General features: G+C 38.4%; 1 protein-coding gene across 2 annotated transcripts in view; it reads right to left on the bottom strand.

Annotated features, from left to right (window-relative positions):
* The window catches only part of THSD4 (thrombospondin type 1 domain containing 4), a 301,012-nt gene that overhangs the window by 13,523 nt on the left and 264,361 nt on the right, over positions 1-23,128 (bottom strand). For both annotated transcript variants that reach the window (XM_068410186.1, XM_068410185.1), the window contains 5 exons: positions 19,522-19,618; positions 18,361-18,603; positions 12,598-12,727; positions 10,594-10,798; positions 7,852-8,025 (listed from right to left, as the gene is read on the bottom strand). In XM_068410186.1, coding sequence (XP_068266287.1) covers positions 7,852-8,025; positions 10,594-10,798; positions 12,598-12,727; positions 18,361-18,603; positions 19,522-19,618 — 849 coding nt within the window. The remainder of the gene's footprint in view (positions 1-7,851; positions 8,026-10,593; positions 10,799-12,597; positions 12,728-18,360; positions 18,604-19,521; positions 19,619-23,128) is intronic.

Here is a 23,128-nt window from a genome sequence, read left to right as displayed (position 1 = left end):
TATGGGAGAAAAAGATGCATTTGATTGACATTTCAGATTTTATTTTTAACATACAATGTAATTAGTTAGGAGAAACTGTGTATTACTTCTACAATGAACAGTACATTCCTTGTGAATGAATGTAACTCTGTACTGGAACATTTTTTTTAAATTTTATTGAATAAAAGTAAGAATGATTCAAAGAACTGGTAATGAGATACAGAGTTGCCCACTAGCTTGATTTGGCTCCCATCGGTAATAATGTAAGGGTTCACATCCAGTAGTTCAACTACAGAACAACAGATGCCATGATGGCACCACTATTAATAACGGGAGTAACCAATACAGTCATTCATCTCCTCAAGAGAGAGCCCAGTGACTGAATGTACAATTGGTTGCAAACTACTCTTTACTCAATCGCACTGAAGAATACTGGTTATTTGTGTGAAACATGTAGTCATGTTATATTTATTCCACCTATACAGTATAGAAAAACCTTTTTCCTATCAGCAAGTTGGTTTCTTTCACAAGATGTTCAAATAGAAGGACAAAGCTTTACTGAAATGCAATCCCTAGAAAACTAAAAAAGTGATTCAACTTTTTACAAATCATTTTTTTTAACAAAAAAAATACCCTTTTGGAATAACCAGAAATTCAGAATTTAGAGATGCTTATGTACTCCACAGGAATAGGGAAAAATTGCTCATCATTTGGAATGGTTTCTTCCTCCATCTGCAAGATCAAATAATTAAGCTTTTCTTAAATGATGCCTGTAAGTAGCACAATGAACCTTTTTTTGTTGGTGGTGCACAACAAAATTTTCCACTTTCACACAGACGTATAAAATAGACTAACCTCCTCAGCAAACCAGATTTGATGGCTAAGGAGGTCTTTTCAAAGTAAACTGGCAAGATCTTGAAAATACAAGAATGATGTAAATTGTGCTAGTAGTGACTGTTTTCCTGTTTAGGTAAAACCCATTTTAAACAGTCCACTCCTAGGTGAACTGACTGTTTAAATGAGCCCCATAAAATGGCTACCTTTCAAACCCACTGCACAGAAATAAATTTTATGGCTGTTCATATTTTATCCTCTGCAAGTATGTTCAATTACATTATGCACACAGAACTATGCATGTACTCTGGAAATACTTTTCTTATTTCTAAGTAATTTTCATTTGACAATCTAATTTGCTTTTCTGCTTTGCAAACCAGAGCTGGGAACAAGTTTAATCTATAAAGTCATCCAGAAAATCTCCACAGTCTTATGTTTTAAATGATTATGCACAAACTAGGATTACATATCAAATAACAAAGGAAATACCAAATGGGAAGGTATAGGGTTGTCCCACCCTCTGCTGCAAGATTTTACTATAGATTAACTACACTCAAAGGATTTACAAAGCAAACTTAAACCTGAATGTTTCTGCGTTAAGTATTTGGTTTTTCATGTTTTTTTCTTCCTTTCAGTAAAAATCTTCCCTGTGAAAGCCATGATCTCCAAAAGCCAAGGCAGGGAGTAGGGAGTGTTTGGATAATGAATCCTCTCCCTTTGTTTTTCACAACTGACACACCCATGACTTTCAATTTTGTGCCATTGATTTGTTACATTAATATGTAGTAACTGCCGTAACCTAACATTGTATGACATGAGGAACTTTCACAAGCAGCAACTTCTCTGTTCTGGTCCTATTATTAAAGATATTTTGTTTCAGTGTCTTGTTTTAATTGGCAGAAATTCCTCAGAAACCTTAGTCTGTGGAACACCCTCCCTAGTTTTAAGGAGTCTGCCGTTTCTCCTCTTCCTGAGGTCCTTCCCTCATGAGTTCAGTTTCAGAAGCTTTCCATTCCCATTAAAAACTAAAAATAATAAAAAAAACCCCTAATCCAGTGCCCTAATAGTTGTCAGAAAACAACTGTAACAGCAGTCCAGGAAAATAGGCTAGTTCCTGCAAACTTGGAAAACTGCAAGTGGAAGCCTGAATTTTTGTCAGAGCCACAGGGCATGGTAGAGCAAAAAAACCCTTTAACAGTGCCAGTTCCGTTTCACTGATGTGCCAGCCCTACTCATTACCCTCAACTGGGGCAACAGACCACAAAAGAGAGGCAGCAGGAAAGCTACCAGAACTCGAGAGTCCTTTCACCCGGGTCTCAGCATCTTTGGTAGCCTTAATTAAATTTTCAAATAACAACCAGTTGAGTTCCAGTAAAATGTCCCCATTTGTGCAGGATTTCTGTCTACTACACTTTAACCTTCATCATCTGAATTACTCCCCACAAGACAGTAAAGTTTTTTATGAATCACCCTCCTGATGTTACACTACTGCAAAAAATAAAAATGAAGATCTACATTTGAAATACATTTATGAAACTCCTTAGCATTATTTGACTCTGAGAAAATCCCTTTCAGAAGGGATTTTAGAAGGATTATGTAACTTTTGCTTTCCCAATAATAAACTAAGAAATGTGTTTCACAATCTCACTTCTGCCGCAGTTCCAAGACTGGGGGCAGATTTTCAAAAGACATAAAACTGTTGAGAACATTTCTTAAAAAAATGGAGGGGGGGTAATCAAAAATATCCTTATGTATTGCCAAAACACTTTCTGATATCTGGATTTAAATTATTTTCCTTTAGAGTGTATCTATGCATACAGTAGGTGCTAGATAGAAGTCAAACCGTCCCTGTATTTAGTCTAGCAGATCCATGGTATCCTTCCAAGGTAACAGAAGTTTTGAAATATGGTACGTATGATCAATTAACTACACTCATGTCTACCATGGACCTGCCCCAGGATCACTGGTCTGTGACTAACCATGGATACTGTCAGTGGACCTGAGCTGTGGATTGATTTCCTGGCTTGATTTTGGACCTGCCTCATCACCATGATCTTGCCTGATAATCTGGACTCTCGTTTGCCCCTGCCTGCCACCTATGAGCCTGCCCTGCTGACCTAACTGGGATACTGTGGGCCCTACCTGGCAAGGCTCCTCCCTGCCATGCAGACTTTTATATGCTGATTTTCATCTAAAGCAGCTGAATTGTGGCAAAGAGAGATAAGTTCTAGAGAAGAAAACAGAAATCTCTGTAGGTCTTGGCCACCCTATCAGTGCCTCCTTCAAAACTCTCCTGGCTGTATGTTTCATTGCAAATCATGAAGTGAGTTAAATATTTATACATAAAGAATGCAAAACATCTATTGCCATATGACTCCCACATGCATTCCCCTCTCTTATTTTCATTTTATACTGAAAACAAATAAACAGTGATAATCAAAAATAACGAAATGCCTGCACAAGCTCATGGTGGTCTCTTTTCCTTTGTATTTTTTCAGGATCCAGGAAATTTTACATGAGCCATCCAGATTTAAATAAAAAACAGTGAAAGAAGAGTGTGAGCTACAATATTCATTGGTGGTTCCACATTTGACTGATCAACAAACCCACTTGTACCTGTTAGGTAATGTTTTAGGATTGTGAGGAATAAAGCATTGATTTTTATGAAGCATACTACAGTTCTCTAATGGAAGATATTACAGAAGCATCACTGTTACTCCTTTTAATGAAGAGTGAAATCCAGAGCATGCATTTGATCTGTTTTGATTTTGTTCCCTGATGTGCAGCATTTTTTCTTTCTTCCCAAGATTTTATTTTGGCCTCAGAATCTCATTAACATCTAAGAATTGTTTGTATTTTGGCTTCTTTTCTAAGTATGCTCTAAACATTAAATGAGAAACAAATGAACAGAGGAGACGGCAATGAGGAATAAACAAAAATGCAAGAGGGGGATGCTCCAGTTAGCTGGAAGGAAACACTGGTGAGTCTCCCATTGCTGTAAATCAGGAGAATGCAGTTTCCTGCTTCTGACCCATAGGAGAAGTAAACTTTCCAGCAATTAGAGCTGTCAAAGAATCAGTCATGTGAAACGTTTGCAAGAATCTCATCTGCTCCCATCAATCCAATTTTGTAGCTAAGTTCAGTAAGGTTCACCAGCTTTACTCTACTGATTAATGGATGCAGCTTGGTGGAACTCTGCCGTTTTAACGCAGTATGACATCTTAAGAGAATTATGAGAGAGGAAGCCATCTTTCTACAAACGCATGTAAAAATATCACAAAAGTTTGTCCAGACTCCCTATAATCAAAAGGGATTAAAGATCATGTCAAAGACAAAGCCACAAAACTTACATTATTTATATTATTATTATTTATACTCAAGATAGAGCAATAAACGTAAAGACAGGCACATACAACTTAAGATGAGTCTCGCTTTGCTGCTAGAGACTTTGAACCTGCAATCTTTCCCACTGAAATGAGTAAAAACTTCTGTTTCTCTCAAGATTGAGCCTGGGGGATATCAGAATATGGGTTTTAGATCTACTTCAAAGACAAATAACACAGCATATACTTTTCAGAAAATAAGTGTTTGTTTCTGAAGGATGAATTGCTTTCCTTCCTTCCTTCCTTTACATGTTCCACCAGTGTGCACATGGTAGCCATACAACTCATCGGCTTTGCAGGTCAAAGCGTGTGTCTAACACACATACAATGGACTCTGATACCTGTTTATCAAAATAAATCAAGAACAGTACTATTTCAGGAACATGGAGGTTTTTTTAATTACTTAGGATTAATTGTATGTACAAAGAATCAGCCTGTGCAGAAACTGAATCCAAGAAGGTCAATGCCATGGGGAAAAACAGGTGGGCCATAAAATACATAAATATATGTTGTGGGAAAACAAGACAGGAGAACATGGCAAGAAGGCAGCCAAGTGTTATTTATGGAGTAAAGCTACATACAGCCCACCCTGGGAAGGAGACACAACTCCTACACACAATTCTCTATGTACTCTTCAGGTTTTTAAGTGCACATATGTTGCACTGCAGAAGTTACATTTAGGGAAATGTAATGATATCATCTTCCAATTCAGAACCACAGAAACTATTAATGAAAATGAAGGCAACTAGCATGATTTGACATCAATTAAAACTTTGCAAGGTTTCAGTAAAATAAGAAAACCCAAAAATCTTTCCACCAACGCTAAATTAGAACCTGTCCTTTTCTTAAAACTCAGATATGACTATTCATCTCTTTCTTTCCCTATGTTAAAGAATACCCTTGTCAAATTCTGCACAAATATAAAACACAGTTATCAAATCCTGAAATTTAACATCTGTTGGCAGCAAAGACAATTGTAATTTTTATGTTACTGTGCTTTTTCTTGATGTTTCGTTAATTAACCATGGCTATATTGTAATGCCCCATGCACCACATAAATCTGGACATGGAAGTTTGATATATCCCTTGCTGAAAGAGAAAGTATGTGCCTAACCGATCTCTGACAGGCCTCTGGACATCTCTACTTGCTGCATGTGCAACAGTACACATTAAGTGTTTGCAAAATGGCTTCAGAAAAGTACAGGCCAGGCCTTCTCTTATGGCTGTAACCAAGTTTGAACTCAACCATTTCAAAGTTCCAACATTCTCAAAAGTTATTAGAAGTTCTTTTACCTCTTATTTCTAGCCACAGCTGAAATGTCAAAATACAATGGGAAAGACTGTTCTGTGATATTTCCAGCTGGGACTTGAAGTAGGCATGTAATAAATCTCACAAAGAAGGACTGTTCTTGTGAGATTTCCACCACAGTTTTGTGGACTCAAGAGGTTTGAACAAGCTTTCTTTAAGCATTTGAACTTTTGGCTGCTTATCTGAACCATTTGTGGCTGCCCATCTCTGATCCATGCTTATTGCTGAAGTGTGGCTTGGCTTAAGTACTTTTTAAAGAATTGTTTGGGGAAATTACACATGCAAATTCTATACACCTGGGAACGTCCATTTCCATTCCATGACAGAATTTCTCCTCTTGTCTTTCAATAGAAACACACTCCTCTACAAAGAAAGAGGGACTTCTGATACTAAAGAACCGCCCCTGAAAGGCAAAATAAGAAAGCTAAGGCCCGAAGGCCTGACTTTGAAAAGCTAATGACTACTCTTATAGTCCACTGACTTCCACTGGAATCACTGCCATTAACGTCTCTGAACAGCCAAGTTATAAGGTACGTGTGAACCTTAGAAGATTCTGCACATTCTAGCCCGAATCTACTTTTTTCCTGAAATAAGCTGCTCCTTCCATTCTCTTTGTGAATCAAACTCCAAACCCACTGCTGGCAGAAGTGATGGTGGATAATGCCAACTACAGTAGCAAGCATTTGGAAGAAATTAATTTGTACACTTACATAAGCTGAGAAGGTAACAAAATCCATTCTTTACTCTCTGACCCTAAAATGTCTGTGGTAAGAAAAAAACTCCAAGATTTTCCACATTACCTGCTTCACTTTTATGTCTCATTTAATACATATAAATAAGCATAATAACATTCTACAGTCATAAGCTTCAGCTACAAAAACTACTTTCAGTTCTGCAGAGGACAAAATACCAATGCAGAATAATGAAGGAAACATTGATGCTAGAGTCTTTACTGGAATCTATGTGCTTTATGTGGTGGAGCTGCACTAGCTGATAGTAGCTGGGCCATCTTTTTCAAGAAAGATGTCTTTGAGGTAGAATCAATTTTTCTCTCTTACTTGTAAAATATCACTTTAATAGCAGTGGACAAAGAACAGCTCTACAAGCTAAAAAAAAAGGCACTGCCATTTCCCCAACAGCAAAAACTTTGCCATTTGCACTAATACCTACGCGTTACCTGGTAACCTTCTGTCCATGCTATGCAAGAGCATACACTGCGTGAATAACAACTGGAAAAAAAAGTTCAAATGACAACAACTAAGATTTTAGTGTATACCTTTTTTTCTTTATAAAACCTATTTGAGTTGTCTGGAGGCTGAAAATTTTGCAGGCCTTTAATTGTAGCAAGAGTCTGATTAGCCTTTTTTAAATTATGTGACATGCTAGGTACGTGTCCTGCTTGTGAAGTTTCTCCTCCTCCTCTGCATCTAAAACATGTGGAAAATCTTCTGAATGTCCAAACTAATGCATAACCTATGAGCCAGACATTCCTAGCTTTCAGAGATACCACCACAAAATGATCCAAACAATGAATCCATGAAGTTATGAATATAATCTTACAGCTTCAATCATAAATTATGTTATTTGCCTGCCAAAACAACCAGCCAAAGAAAAGGGAGATGCAATCAGGATTTAGAGACTGAAGGCTCAACTTGTCTACAGATGAAATTGATATGCAAGCATCCACAAGAAGGACCAAAATACCAACCAGGCTTTTCTTAGCCCATGTTTGTAAGCCTTTTAATGAAAGCATGTAAATATCACTACAGAACAACAACTCTGAGCTCAATAATGAAACAAGGTAAATAACCACTGTTTTTATTGCCTTCATGTGGATAATGTGACTCATTGGAATAAAAAAATACATCCATGTTCACAAAGTACAAAAGCCTGAATCAACCTTGCCTGAGTTTATGAAGTTGTTCGCCTCTTTTCCCAGCTATAGGATAATTATTTTATGGTTTGAACTTAAACCCAGACATCAGGCCTCAAACCTCCATCCCTTAAAAAAACAGTAGGGAAACTTTTAGAGTATGAATCTTGAGACTCAGAGCTAAGCAAGGCAGAATAATAAATCTCAGCACACTCAATGTTTTGGGAAGTTCAGACACAGAGCCAATTCTAAATCCAGATGTTTGGACATGTACCCACATGCTTGCCCTTTCTATGCATTCTTGTATCTAACACAAACTCAAGATACCCTTGGGATCATTATTTTTTTGTTTGCTCTTGCCTGTTTAACAGATCAAGGATAAACACGGCTGCACAGAGGTGTATTTTTTAATTCTGATGCACTTAAGTTGTTTGAGAAGACTTGGCAGCACAAAAGATAATGAGAAACCTTACCCTGTCACTCCACTCTGTAAGGAACCAGCTCTTAGCACAGGGACCCATGTCGCAGTTCTCAATATCATTTGGCCGCAGCTTCATGTTACATTCCTCATCATCAACAATGTCTCCGAGGTTGCTGACACATTTCACATCTCGGGTCCTCTGACCCACTCCACAAGGCACTGAACACTGTAATGAAAGGGAATTTGCATCAGGACTCTATGCAAGAACTGCAGTGGTTTATCAGGGAGCTGGGAGTGTACAGCTCATTCATTCCTGCTAAGACATCCACAGAAGCTACAGAACTACTCTAGATTGCTAGGAATAGGGAATAAAAATGCATTAGTAGTTTAAAATCACATTCTCAGTCTGTAGTATTTTACAGTATACTATGCAGATACATTTGGAAAACATAAAATTAAACCCTGTGTTCAACAGGCGATGCTGCACCTTATCAAAATGAACTGCTGGTATTTGAATAGCAGGCTGACATATTCTGCATAATTTTGATCCTGACCTATAAGCAGATATGAAGCAAAAGAAATGCAAAGAAACTTATGAATCCTTCCTACAAGTAAAGGCTGCCTTCTCCTGCTCTATTTTCTTCAACCTCAGAGAACATTGACAGCTATTGATATCTCTGCCCGATGATGTGAAGCATCCAGATCATGAAGTAAGATGGGAACATAATTTTCTGCTGTGTATGCATGAAATGTTTTGATGAGTCCTGTAAACACTCTAGAATTAGAGGAAAATCTCTGGGAATTTGAGATTAAAGACTGCAGTACCTGCACACAAGGTAATCTAGCAGAGCTTCCAAAGGCAGCCCCATTATTTTTTCCTGGCTTTTGCATGCTTAATGCTCCTATGTCATGTTATTTAACATGCAAAATTACATGTCAAAGTTATTTATCATGTAAAATATATTCCTTACAGCAAGATACCTCACAGACTTCATCTTCAGACTGCAGCTATTTCTTCAGCTGTTCACTCTAGAACACTGGCCAAAACCCAGACTAGATGTGTGAGGCCATTAAATGGCAAAATACTAATAAAAACAAATACCCCATTCCTTATGTCATACAGGGAGCGATTTGTCCAGAATTACTCCTGAAGTCTAGTCTGCTGACTCCAAACTTAAAATTACCACAATGCCGTTTTTTTCTAATCAAACTTAGATCAAAGTTTTTCACATTTGTATGTCAGAAAAAATGGTGAGCACATTAAAATCTTAAGATGGGCTTACTTTTAAGATCACCGACCTGTCTCCAAAGTGAAAACCTATCTGTAATTCAGTAAGCACAAATACAAATAAATGTTCTACTGAAACCTGTCTGCAAACTCAATTGCTCCTTTCTTCATGATGGATCTTTCTCATGCCAAGGACTTCAGTTTTATTTCCAAGAGAAAATTAATCACAGAACTTTATTGGAATTACGCTTATATTCAACCAGCTACAAGTTCTAAAGCATTTGTTTAGCTTGATTCACCATATGCAGTAAACCTCTAAAGGCTCTGTACACTGAGATACTTCTCAAAATGCAACAACACACAAAACTAGCTCCCCTTTCTCATCATCAACACAATAAAATAATTGAAACTTTACCTTTAGTATCAATTTTACTGTCCTTTAACTGCAAATGGATTTTAATTCATTATGAATAATGAATTAACCAACCAACATACCTTTACATTCATCTGTCTAGGTATTTCTAATTCTTTTATCAGGAATATATCAACATATCACAGATACTTCAAGACTAGGATGTTAACGATGCCACTATCAGCCTCAGAAATGCAGCAACTGAGGGAGTTAACTCACATAGGCTTTACCATGGGGGAAGATCCACTATAAAGCCACACAATGTCTGCTGCATGACTCTTTAGCCTACTGTGACCGTGTGGATGGAAAGCTGTGCTGCTACTGCCAGCGCAGCTAGCCCATGCACAACACACTGCGTGCTATGACATGCATTCCAGCACAGGCTGGGGGAATTAGGAGCAAGGAAGACTTCAGCAGAAAGGAAAAAAAGGGGTTAGGTTCAGGGTTTAAGCTGGAATTTTTCACAGTCTATCCACCCACATAATTCAGCAACTCTAAATTTTGTTTACTTTGTTTCATGGCTAACTGAAAGAGATTTGTTTATCACTACACCTAAAACACCAGGATATTTTCTCTTTCACACGATGGCCATGAAAGTAGCTAGGATGGTTGTCAGGTTGGCCAAACCTTTTGTAAGCAACACAGAAATTAAAGCTCCAAACTGTACTGTCCACATTTATCTGAAAGTCTTGGCATAGCCTTAAACCAACTACAGTAACAGCAACCACTGACTCTATCCTTAATACATACATGAGGTTAAATAATTTCTGGAACTAAACTCTACATGCTATGAGAAAGAGCAGTAAGTCTGCCACTATAGGCAAACCCACCTGGACTCTCCTAACTCTACTTCATATAGTATTTAAAAAAAAGCATTGCTCAGAAAGCTTGTGTACTTCTATACACACGTAACTGCGTGTTTTGTACTATTCAATCGCTCTTTTTCAGCTTCTTTCTGGTTACGAACAATAAAGTTTAATGGTCGTAATCGAGCAGGGTTTTCTTGAACTAAGATTCACATATTTCCAAGGCTTTTCACATTCCACTTCCCTGTTTTAAACAAAATCAAATTTCATGTTTGATTAATGGTACCTAGAAGAAAATTCTTATTATTTTCTGAGGTTTTATGCCCCACATTAATCAATCATACTTACTGAAGTCCACTCTGTCCTAATCTGCCATTCACTGCAGATCTTCAGCTGGCACGTGCTGGTTGTCTCTGGTTTCTCCAGGTGATGACAGCGGTTTTGCTGAACTGTCAGGGTACGATTGGCGTACATTTGCCGGCATAAGATCTGTCGATGCTGCATACCAAGGCCGCATGTTTTGCTGCACTCAGACCACTCCCCTATATCCCAGCTAAAGAAAAAAAAAAAAGAGGACGTATTTTTTCAGTAAAGATTTCTCTAATACTAGTCTTAACAGAACCTGAATGACATAATTCTGATGTTGGTATAGAATCTTATAAAATAACACTTAAGCCTCTGCATGCATAACTTAATTCTTTATGAAGACAACGTTATATATTTGTAACCAATCTCCCTGCAGTGGTTGATTATAACAAGCACGCATACAGACTGCACAATGCATGGTTTCAAGACATATTACAAACACTAATTAAGCGACTAATAGCTGATTGGTTTTTTAAAGAATCTATCTGTAACATACATTATTGCTCTAATGACACTTCCCCAAAATTTAAGATGTGTTGCATAAAATTTTTCTGCAGCAAAGGCTCTAAAAAAGGACAATACCACAAAAATCACATAAGGCATCCAGGCATTCATTCATTGGTAAAACTGAAATAGCAAATTATAAGCAATGAATGAATACGTTTAATTTTAGAGATGAAAAAAATCCCTAGATATATTCTCATTCCAAGATTTCAATGTATTTATTTAATCACTTTTGTATAAGCATGTCATTTTCCCCTTTCAGTTTTCATTTCAAGTATGAAGACATACACAAATAAGGGAAATATCTGAACTGTTCACACATTTTATTTCAGAACTCTTGTGGAGAGCAAGCGAAAGCTCTGTACTCTTTTTAATAAATATTTACATATCTCTGTTTATATTCTTGATATTATGCTGTGTAAACAAACAAAGCTGAATTAATGTGAGTTGTTAGAAAGAAAAAGGTGCAAAAATTATCGGTGAGAGAAGACAGCTCCAAGTAAACGGCTTCAGAGGTTCCTGAGTATCTAATATGCACCAGGAAACTGCTTGTCAGGAATCTCTAACACTGTAACAGCACTTACACTGTTAGAAACTTCCATGGGATAAGGAGTGGCCACTTGCTGCTCAGAAGAGAACTGAAGAATGTAACCACAGGAGAGATGGAAAATACAGCTGCTGACCTGAAATACAGTTGCTATAATGGCATCTGGGTTTAACCCTTTTCTCTTCTTGGTATACACCCTGGATGAATTGACCTTTTGTTTCTTTGGTTTTGGGTTTTTTTTACTATTTAAAAGAAGTTGCTTAGCCAATTGTCAGTCAGTCTCCTGATGACAAGTGTCAGAAGGAAATCACACCTGAGCTGGTTGTATTGGTGTGCTGGAAACAAGGACTACCACTTCAGAATCCAGACTTCAAACTGAAGAAATACGGAATTCCAGGAAAAAGAAGTGATGTTTATGAGGGGGCTGTTGTGAGCACCGTCAGCCTAATCTCATCTTTAAATATGATACCATGGAATGAACAGGTGGGGTACTACAGCACACTGATCCAAGGTGGAGTGATATAACCTACAGATTATCTTCAGGTTCATATACCTGCATATACCTGATATATGCAGGTATATGTCAGAATATACCTGCATATTCTGACAGGTATATGCAGAAGCCTGTCACTTGAAAAAATGTACCCATAGAGAGACCACATATAGTGTGCATGCCTGAACAATCACACAAATTTTGAGAAACTACTACACTCACTTGTTGCCATCTTCCCTTTTGTCTTCTCTGAATGGTATTGCTCCCTGTGAAGGGGAAGAAGGGCACCAACAACTAAGGAAAAAATATCCACTACACTTTATGACAGAAGTACATAGTACTTAGAAGTTCAAACTAGTTTCCTACTTATAATAGCCTCTTTCACATGCAAAACCTCAATGATATTGGCTTATTTCACTTGACTCAAATTGTAATATCTTACAAAGCTGGACATGGGAAGAGGTTGCAGGCCTCCTCTTCTGGAATGGGTTTGGTGCTGCTGTCACAGTAACTCTCAGATACCTCCTCGTGAGTGATTCTGTTGACGCAGTGGAAGACTGGGTACTGTGACCCTGAAATGAAGAAGAAAATTAGGTGATGTATTGCAAAAGACTCTGCAGTATAAGCCATAACAGTAGCATCCAACACTGATGCAGAAAGGAAAAGCGTAACTTAACAACAGGAAATATAGACTAAGATTTTATCCAAAATTTCCAAACGTGAGAGCTGAATTCTATACAGTTCACGTCCTTAGTATATAAAAAGTACAGCATAGAATTGTAGGAAAGGCTGAGAAAACATGCTCCTTGGTCTGCATGAGATCTTTATAATGCAGAGAGTACAAACATTAAGTATTCAGGCAATTCGAAAAAATGCAGCCAAGCGGCCACAACACATGCTTGAGAGGAGGAAAAATTCAGTGGCCATTCTGTTGTGCTTCTGGAAATAGACTGAGCCTCCTTACTTTACAGTTACGTGGTGAGTAAACACATGAGAATTTTATCCACTTTACCTGGTTTTTGAAAAGACTCATAAGATAAAGCTTACAGGTTAAACATTACTGTAGACTACAGACTTACTAAAAATTACTACTTTACATATTTAATGCTTGTTCTTTAAATAATTTTCATGCTAAAGCAGAAAGACAGAACTATACTTCTATTACTATTGCAAATTGACTACCAAAATGATGACAAATAGCAAGGTGCTAACACGCCTACTTGTATTTGGTAAGTGAAAAGTTGGAGTACATTAACAAGTTTCCTGACACAGGTGATTGAGGAACCAACCAGGAAAAGTGCTCTGCTAGACCTGACATATAAAAACAAGGAAGAAAAAGTCAGGGATGAGAAAATTAGGGGCAACTTTGCCTGCAGTGACCACGAAATGGTAGAGTTCACAATTCTAAGAGGAGGGAGCAGGGCAAAAAGCAGCACCACAACCCTGAATTTCAGAAGAGCAGACCCAAACCTCTTCAGATATCTGCTTGGAAGAATTCCATGGGATAAAGCCCTAGAGAGAAGAGGGGTCCAGGAGAGTCGGTTGATATTCAAAGACCACCCCCTCCAAGCTCAAGAAAGGTCCGTTCTGACAAGTAGAAAATCAAGCAAAGGTGGCAGGAGGCCTGCATGGATAAGCAAGGAGCTCCTAACTAAACTTAGACATAAAAAGGTAGTACAAGAGGTGTAAGCAGGGGCAAGTGATCCTGACAGAGTACAGAGGTGCTGCCTGATTGTGCAGGGATGGGGTTAGGAAAGGCAAGGCCTACCTGGAGTTGAATCTGGCAAGGGATGCGAAAGGCAACTCTGGAAGTACATAAACAGCAAAAGGAGGACTAGGAAAAAATTTATTTTTAGTTCTTTTTAGAAAGTAGCACAAAAGTCTGCTGATTCTCTCTCTGCCATCTTTACACCACATGAAGTGGCAGCAACCTCTCCTCTCACTGTGGTACAGCAATGGCCCAGGACACCTCCATAGTGATAGGATCCATTTGGTTACAAGAGAAACAGGGCTCAGCCAAAGAGAAGCGGTCAAGGTACAATCCACAACTGCCAGTTCAACCACTTAAAGCTAGATCCACTGACTTAAAAATCGGGTGATTTTAGTCGTTTTAGGCCATCCTACAAGAAGTAACTCCAAATGACTAATTATTTAATGGTATTGAAGCCTTATTAGTGCAGACATTCAAGAATTACCCAGAGAAAGAGACTACGAACAGGAAAATTAACTCTGAACTGAAAGAGAAACACTTTGCTTAGGTTAGACCTAATTTTCTTCCACAGAATGAAATAAGCACAAATGGAATGCTATTCAACCAGACAAGCAGATACACAGTTTACACTTCTTCCCACAAACTTTTCCTGGAATGCTTTCCTCTTTTTCCTGGAATGCTTTCCTTCTGAGATTTCATGTTTGTCATTTTGCCTTTGAAATGCATGGATGATGTGTGATTGTTCTGACTAAAGCTGTATTTTTAAAGTAAAACTATACTGACTGACCTTGATATTAACAATATACTTCAGAATTTGAAGAAATAGAATGAGATGAAAAACAACATTCAGGTGGTTTAAGCAAGCACTTTTTCAACAGAACTCATATTGCTCACACTCACACTGCTCGTCTGAAACACCTACGTTTATCTAGGAAAGCTACCACTCTGTCTCAGGAATGCACCTATACAACAGTGTCTCTAGACCAAGTACCAGAAAGATTACAGAAAAGTGTTTTTTTTCCATGTTACTGGCAGAAGCAGGGCACAAGGTATCAGTACAACAGCTTCATCTTTCTGCAAAATAGACTTCTCTTTTCCTTAGATCAAAATATATGTCTGCACATCTACAAAAAAACAAACTGCCATGCCTCTGAGTCAAAGGCAAAAAGACGTCCCATCTTGCCTGGAAGACACAGGCAATTTGCACAGAAAACTCAGCTGCATCTTTGCTGGTATTTGTGCCTAAAGAGTGTAGAAAAGGGCTAGGTTGTAACAGTTAAAGCTTATGCACCTCATATGTGGGTTTACTAAAGCCTGCACTGTCACTGACACTGATTCATAAGATTATTGACACTATGAGTCTTAGGCCACTGGACTGAAGATCAGTTTTCTCCAGCTTTCCATTTCTAATTATCCACTTGAACTTGCACTCTTTGTCCAAGATCTGTGGTTAATTAGCTCCACATGTTTTACCTCCTGAAGTTCAAAACCTCTATAGATTTTATGGTAACTGCTAAACAATTTTTAAATTGTATTATCATATTTTGAAATTAACAATTCAAATATCTCATCCTGAGTTTACTGAAATCAATTTCCTTTGTGATATAACCAACAGGTAACTTATACTTGTGATCAAGAAATAGAAACAAAGGAGATCAATACATTCATCCATGTATTCAAAAAATATGGCACCAGAGATCTGTAGTAATTCTGAATTATGACTTTAAAATAAGGGTGGCCATAGTTGATGGTAACTGTTGGCTGGCACACTTCAATTTCAGGATAGAAAATTTAAAATTACAATTCCCACTAAAGTTGTATTTGTTCAAGAATTTAATGCTATCAAAAGTAAGGCTCTGTATCTCACCAGCTAACTTACACTAAGACTTCAGAAAAAAGCTATTATATTTTCTGAAATCTAAGAAAAAATCAGCAGTTTGCATTCTTTAACCTCCTTTCTGATTCTTCTTTAAAAAAAAGTAACAAATAATAAATTACACATCCCAAGTCATTTCCAAGGTGTAGACAACAGTTTTAAGGCACAGGCTGTGCTCAGAGAAGGTGAAGTGAGGTACTCCTCCTGTAAGATCTTTCAGACAAGATTTGAACAAAGTTCCTGTGGCTCCAGGACTGGAGGAATTCACAGTGCACCAGCCCTCATCTCTCTGGACAGCAGAGAGGGATGATGTGCTATTTCACTTCCCTGACAGGATGCAGTAGCAGTTTCCACACTGTCCAAAGTCTACCAGACCTATTTGCTCAGTCATCTTAAATGGAAATCTGAGACAGGAGTTGGTGAGAGTTCTTATGGGAAGAATTTTCAGTTTTTAAAAAAATGATAAGAGTCTTTTTTTTCCAAGCCAAAGTTTTACTGAACAGTGCCCTGAAATCTCACAGTTTTTCATCAAAACTGCTAATTTATCCTCCCTTTTTCCTTAGGTAGCACAAAAATAATTTTTCTTTCTTTCTTCTTCCAACTTTAAATTTCCTAACGCTATTTAGCTTTGACAGGTTCATTTATTTAAAAAAAAGAACATTAAAGACCATATATTATCTACCTTTTTGCATGAAGAAATGAAGTAGCAGAAAAAAGGAAAACATGGAATAAAGAAAAAAGAAGAAAGTGTCCTATATTGAATCATAGAAAATAAAAACAAAGTTTTAAATAGTGCAAGATTTATTTCTGATTTTTTTACTCCATTTTTTTCTCAGCTTATATAACCTAGTTTGACTTGAAATGCCTTAGAGGCATCAGAAAATCACACAGGCTTCTCACACCAAGATCACAAGGAATGTTCATACAGTCTCAGCAGTGTCAGGATCCTGCTCTCAAGGTCCAGTCTCTTGAATTTAACTTGATCAGAACACGCACACATTCTCCAAATAATGGGAAAAGGGATATTAATTTTTGACAGTTCTTTTGCTAAACTTCATGGAGTGAATTTAGCTGTACAGGAGGCTGAAAGATATCCTTTGAATTCTCTTTTCCTACAATTTTGCTACCATCATTTTGACTCAGATTTCATTAATACCACTGCCAGTAGCTGCCAGATCTCTGAAGAAATGGCAAGAAGTCTGTTCAAATATCCATAGGGTCCACAGGTAATACAACCAAGACCTCTATGATGTAAAGGAAGAATACATTTACCCTGATGTGTTCCTGCAACTGCGTTGTAAATTACCTGATTTGGATACTATAATCACCACATATACGATAATCCAGACACTTAGCAGGTGATACTCACGGATTGCTGCTAAGCAAAAATCAGTGCAATTAAGTATTCTGCCCATATGACTTGTATTAAAGACACGTAGTGTATTTAAATGCCAACCAAAATAATTCTGGTTTACATTCCCTCCTTTTCTCCACAAAAAGGCTGACCTCAAAAAGTCTTCTGACTTTTATAGGCTGTATTTTAGCTCTAACATTTTTTTAATGTTATTTCTTCAAGTAATTTCTCCAAGGAAAAAAGTTTTCTCAATACACTGGGAAGCAATTTTGACTGGTATCGATATTGCTGGATTTTTTTAGGTCTATCTGTAGCTATAACATGGACATTCATCTGGCCTTGGACCAAATTCACAAAGTGTCCTCTCAAACTAATTAGGAAGAAAATGTTCTCAATGTATATGAACTCATGACAGTCACCTGAGTTCCCACACTGGTACGTCTTTATTTCAAAGCTCTGCGATTTTTTAGGTGTGGTGATGGGTGGCTATGTATAGTACGAAAGATTTCACTTCTACTATCACAAAAACTTATTCTTCTGAATAATTGCTTGTGCTATGCATTATTGAATCTGTGGTCACTGTGCACGTCTTACGGCAACGATCAAGTAAGCTTAAGTAAGCTTTGACCTGGCAAGCTCAAAGTAGTGTATCCATCACATCCCAAAAGCTCACTAATTACCAGTCCCTTTCCGTCCCTCTTCCTTCCCACTTCTCCCCTATGAAAATCTCAGTTTTCTGAAGTGACATTATTGCTGTTCCAACAACATCCAGTGAGGCAAAGATATGGTTGATGGACTCCCTGTAAAACCTTCCTGTAAATATCAGAAAACTGTTGACAAAGACACAAAAAGCACTGAGGGTGTATTTGACAAAGCTGGAGAGGCCAAATGGAAGGATAAAGAATGCCAAACAATGTTGAGGAAAGCAGCGGTGTATTGAGGGTGTGAGAGTGAGCAGCTTGCCATAAAATCCTGAAATATTTCCTTTCAGAGGCAAATGCCATGTATTCTCTTTTAATTTACATACTTTGTATTTCATATTTTTAATTTCGTTGTTTCTACTGATCTAAATACAAGCACACATAATAGTACTGATGTGTCTTTTGCTTGTAAGAGAACAGAAAACACCATGTCCAGCACTGCTTTGTGCATACAAAAGGTGCTGAATAGTCACACTGCTTCTTCCCTCCATGCTGCTCCTCTCCCACGCTGGAACCCTCCCATGTGTCCTCTATTTTCTGTGCATGGTGTATGAAGCACTTACCTTTCCCACATGTAGTAGTGCACTCAGTTTTTCCAATCTGTTTCCAGTTGTGTTCTCGATTTTGTCTTGGTGGTTGCACAGCAGGCACCTGGTTTTCTGGCTGATGAGAAGGAAATCTTCCTGGCTGAATAACTGGGAAAGTTCCAGCTGACTGTCCAGTGAGAGTGTCTGTCTCCCTAAGCAAATCCTCTTCCTCATGATTTGTATTTTCTGGCATTCCTAACTGACCATTCAAGGGCTCCCCTGATGATGGACAATAACAATAAAGTAAAATAATGAGCCTCACTTGCAAATATCAGTCTGTTTTCATCCACTAATAATCACAACTGGAGCATCATTAAACTTGAAAGCAGCTTTAATCTGCTATGCAGAGACCTCCTAATAGTGTCCTGCAAAGATTGTGTTGTTTTACACTAAGATAACCAAGTCTCAGCCAGCAAATACATTAAAAACTGAAGAATCTCCAAACACACCGTAGTTAATGCGCCCAGTGTCAAAATTTCCCCAAGCTTTTTTTTTTTTTTTTGTACCATGCTCTGTATTCTGTGCCTCCCCATGTCACAGCACAGCTGCTCCTCATTACGAACAGACTGCAAACACACTTAGAAATTTGTCAAGGCAAGTCATGAACATTAAAAGTAGGACCAAACTCTACTTCCACTGTCCTTCAGAACTTCATACCAGTGCACACAGCACATCTCCACAGCTCAGTCAGGAGCACGAGCTGTCCAGATTCTAGCTTGGGAAGGCAACAGTTTCGTGTTTGATCCTCTCCAGTTAGGAGAGGAAAGAGAAACTGCGAAGGGTTGTTTTAAATTATCTCAAACTCTGAAGAGAAAAATCATGTTCTATTTCATTTCTGAGATATGGTTACAACACTCCAGGTCATGCAAAGCCATGGTTAACATTTTAACAACAAAATTGTTACTGGAAGTAGAAATATGTGACCAGATTCCCTGCTACAGTATAAATAATCCCTGCCAGTATTAATTCACTGAAGTTACCAAATCTACGCAGACTTCTCTTTCAACATGTAGGGTGAAATTCTGGGGCTCTTTCACATCAACGGCAGCATTTACACTGAATTTAATGGTATGAATTTCTCCATTAGCTTACTGGGTAACAAAATGTGTTTAATAATAGGAAATAGTGGCATTTTACCTGGCCTCCTGTGAGCAAGCAACTGAGAACTAATGACATTGTCTCCTGGAATGATATACTCATAATGTATACCTGGGTTAGGCTGCTGATGTATCATCTAAAAAGAAAAACAGACATATATTCACTTCTTCTACTTGTTTTATTACTAATACTTAAATATGTACTTGAACTGATCAGCTATGTAACATCATTTATCACTGGTCAGGATAGAAATAATGGTTAATGACTGTCTCCAAAAAATGCAAAAAAAAAGGTATTTGTTTCTGGAAAAAATAAGAAAATACAGGTTACTATGTTTGCAAACTGAGCTAGCTTGTGATGGAAGAGAAACTATTTCTTTAAATCTTCTTTGAAAAGCGTAAAACCGACATGCTTGGGGCCAAGGTGTGGCTGTGGGCTACACCAGCCATGACCTCGCCTCTCGCCAGTGTGGGCAGCAGAGGCTCACACGAGGCCTCAGCAGCAGAAGAGACTGTCCTAAAGTCACCAAAACATCCTCAGATATAAGGAGCTTGGCAGATGCCTGAGAAAACATAAGCAAGGAAGGAACAAAGCAGAGAAAAATAAATACCACAGACCCCAATCTACAAATCTAGCCAACTGCCTTTTTTAAGGTTTATCAGTTGTACTTGAACGGAGCACATGCAGACAGCACATACATATTATTCCACGTGTACCATCTCACAAATCAAACTGTTCCTTTCATCACCATGCAGCTACCTCTGCACCACTCAATGGAGACTCAACAATCAACTAGCTAAAATTACTAACATTATGCCACTCTCACCACAAGCATTGCTCAATAAAGATCAAGTGAAGAGATTACAAAGGCCCATATACTTGTTACAGCACCTGAAGAGCACCCGTGCAACCCTCCTGCATCATTCCATGTTAATTTTCAACTGAATGAAGATGTAATGTAAGTGCAGACAGACTCCCACTGCTTTACAGCGAGCCACAACAACTCTATCAAAGTGTTCTTTATGAAACACAGGTGGGAACCACAAGGTTTTCTCCTTTAAATGGGAAAATGAAGCCGAGTGATTTCAGAACGCTGCTGCACAAGGCCATGTGAGCTGACATAAGCACGCCTCTGAATGTCAGTGTCACTTCTTGTGTACTTGTTTAAGCGGTTAGGCATAACAAGACCTGAGCAATATATGACTTTATGAAAGTTTTTTAAACTGTTGGCAGCACACTCCATACCCAAAAGGCTTGTATTATGTTGCTGCTGCTAAGCCCCTGAGCATACTCGCACTAGGAAAGTGGGGATGCCATCAGCTGCTAATTTCACTAGTTTAGCTTTGATTACTTCAGTACTGCTTCTGCTGACACTGCTTCTTTGAAAGTCCTGAGCTCCTTGTGGGGACTGGTCTGGTAGAAGCCTCAGATTACACTTCAACTTAAAGCACCTTTTTTTAAAAACCAAACCAAACCAAACAAACACCAGAGCTTTTTGGCCAAACCATGGGCCAAAAAGAAAAAAGTCATGCTATGCCAATGGCTTTATGAGCCAGCAGAGCACACTTATGCTTCAAGGTTTCACTAAATTCGTTACACCAATTAACACCAACTAAGGATTCAGACTTTTTTTTTCCTTGTGTCAAAATCACTTTTTCCTTGCCAAATATAATAGCTGTTCCTCTTAAACTCTGTCCCTCAGAGATCATTCACTTTTCTGAACCATCTAATAATGCATTGCCTGCAATATTTTTTGTAAGGTTTGGTCCTTCCTATGTCACTTTCTTATCCAAAAAATACACCCTCTTTGAGTTTGGTCCCAAGAGAACTGAGCACTGTGAAGCTGACTTCAGCGGAAGAGTACCCCCCACCTTCCAGAACCAGGACCCTGTTCTTAAGATGGTTTCAGGAACAGCTTTCCAATGGTTCCCATGGTTTTTCCATCACATTTCTCAAAACAACTGACAGGCACATGTTATAAAGACCTTAACTGATGAAGTTCCTATGAATATGTAGTCAGAACTTTCCTGCAGGAAAATACCTGGAATTATGTGACAGTTTTGCTTTGAGTTAGTGGACCTAAGTCTTTGTAGCAATGTATATTTCACACTTGGACAAAACTTGCATCTCTTTTTATCTTGCTAATTATAACCTGCTGTAATGTGGAGAGCTTTTTCCTCTACGTTTTTAGAGTGTGTCACGGTTTAAAGCTGGGCCGGCTATTAAACCTGTGGCAGATGCTCTCTGTTATCTCCCCCCGCCCCCATCCCCCAAAGGGAAAGGGAAAGGGAAAAGGGAGAGAGACTTATGGGTTGGAAAGTTAAAACAGTTTTAATAAACTATAATAATGAAAAAGAGAATAATAATAATAATAGAAATAATCAAATATATACAAATATATATACAAAACCAAGATCAAGCTCCCCTGAAGTCAGCCATGTCACCACCGGCACTGCAGGGCAGGCTCCGGGAAGGCCCAGGCTGGGCCCAGCGACGATCAAGAGCTGGATTCAGGGATGCACGGATCGGGATCGGGGGCAGCAGGAAAACAGACAAGAGTCCTCTTCGGACACCGGTCATAGCAGAAAGAGAGCGAGACCCTCGTGATCCCCCCGCTTTATACTGAGAATGACGTGTATGCGACGGAATACCTTCGATGGTCAATTTTGGGTCACCTGCCCTGTCCGCTCCTCCCTGCAGGTGCGACCCCCCTGCGGCTCTTCACTCGTAAGCAGTGAGGAATTTAGCAGTGACCTTGGTTTCTCTAAGACTAAGTACAGCCAGAGCCTTTCTGCATAACATCCCTACCAGTGCCTCAGCGATAACTACAAACTTTGAGCGTTATCAGTCCTGGAAGCAGACACTGTCTGCAGAACACGCAGTTAGTTTCAGGAAGTGCAGTTACTTAGAAGAGACTTAGCTGAAAGTAAAAATCACTGAAAGGAAAATTGGCCTGGTTTAGGCCAAACCAAGACAGAGTGGAAGAAAGACAGCATGATCCTGAGATCATGAAAAAGGGACAGAAAGCCATTTGGAGTTCCCATCTGCAAATCTCTTCATTTTCCTACACAGAGCGTAAAGATCATGAGTATGGATGAAAAGAGAATTACATGATTCAGGAACTGCAAGACAAAGTCTAAAAGAAGACATCTATATCTGTGCGGCTACAAATTTCAAACCCATAATGGAGGTTGCGTCATACTGATGATTGATTTTCTTTCATCTAGCACTATCCATTTTTATCTTCCCACACTAAACTATCAGCTTATATTGAATTGTAGTAGTCCCCATATCTACAAGAAACATCTCAGCTAACAGTCCAGTCAAATTAGGAGCAGCCACAGAGCAAAACTGATAAAGCTATGCCCATCACACCAGCTTTCTTACATTCATTGCAAAAGCAAAAAAATAAGAGACTAAGACTAAACTAAAACATTAAAACGTGATAAATTTAAGCTTAAGGTTTTTTTAAGGTATTACTTTGGAAATATCTGTTTAATCCATTTCCTGATCCTTTTGTCTCCAGGTCATTAAGTATTAGGCATCAATCAGCTGACAATAAAATCTTAAAAGTATGTGAAGGTGGTTTCCTCTGAAATCACAGAGCTCACAGCACCCTGTAACTAGACAACAACACATATATTTT

The sequence above is a fragment of the Nyctibius grandis genome, chromosome 11, assembly GCF_013368605.1.
Source record: "Nyctibius grandis isolate bNycGra1 chromosome 11, bNycGra1.pri, whole genome shotgun sequence".
In the NCBI taxonomy this organism is placed as follows: domain Eukaryota; kingdom Metazoa; phylum Chordata; class Aves; order Nyctibiiformes; family Nyctibiidae; genus Nyctibius; species Nyctibius grandis.
This window is presented reverse-complemented; position numbering and strand designations above follow the sequence as displayed.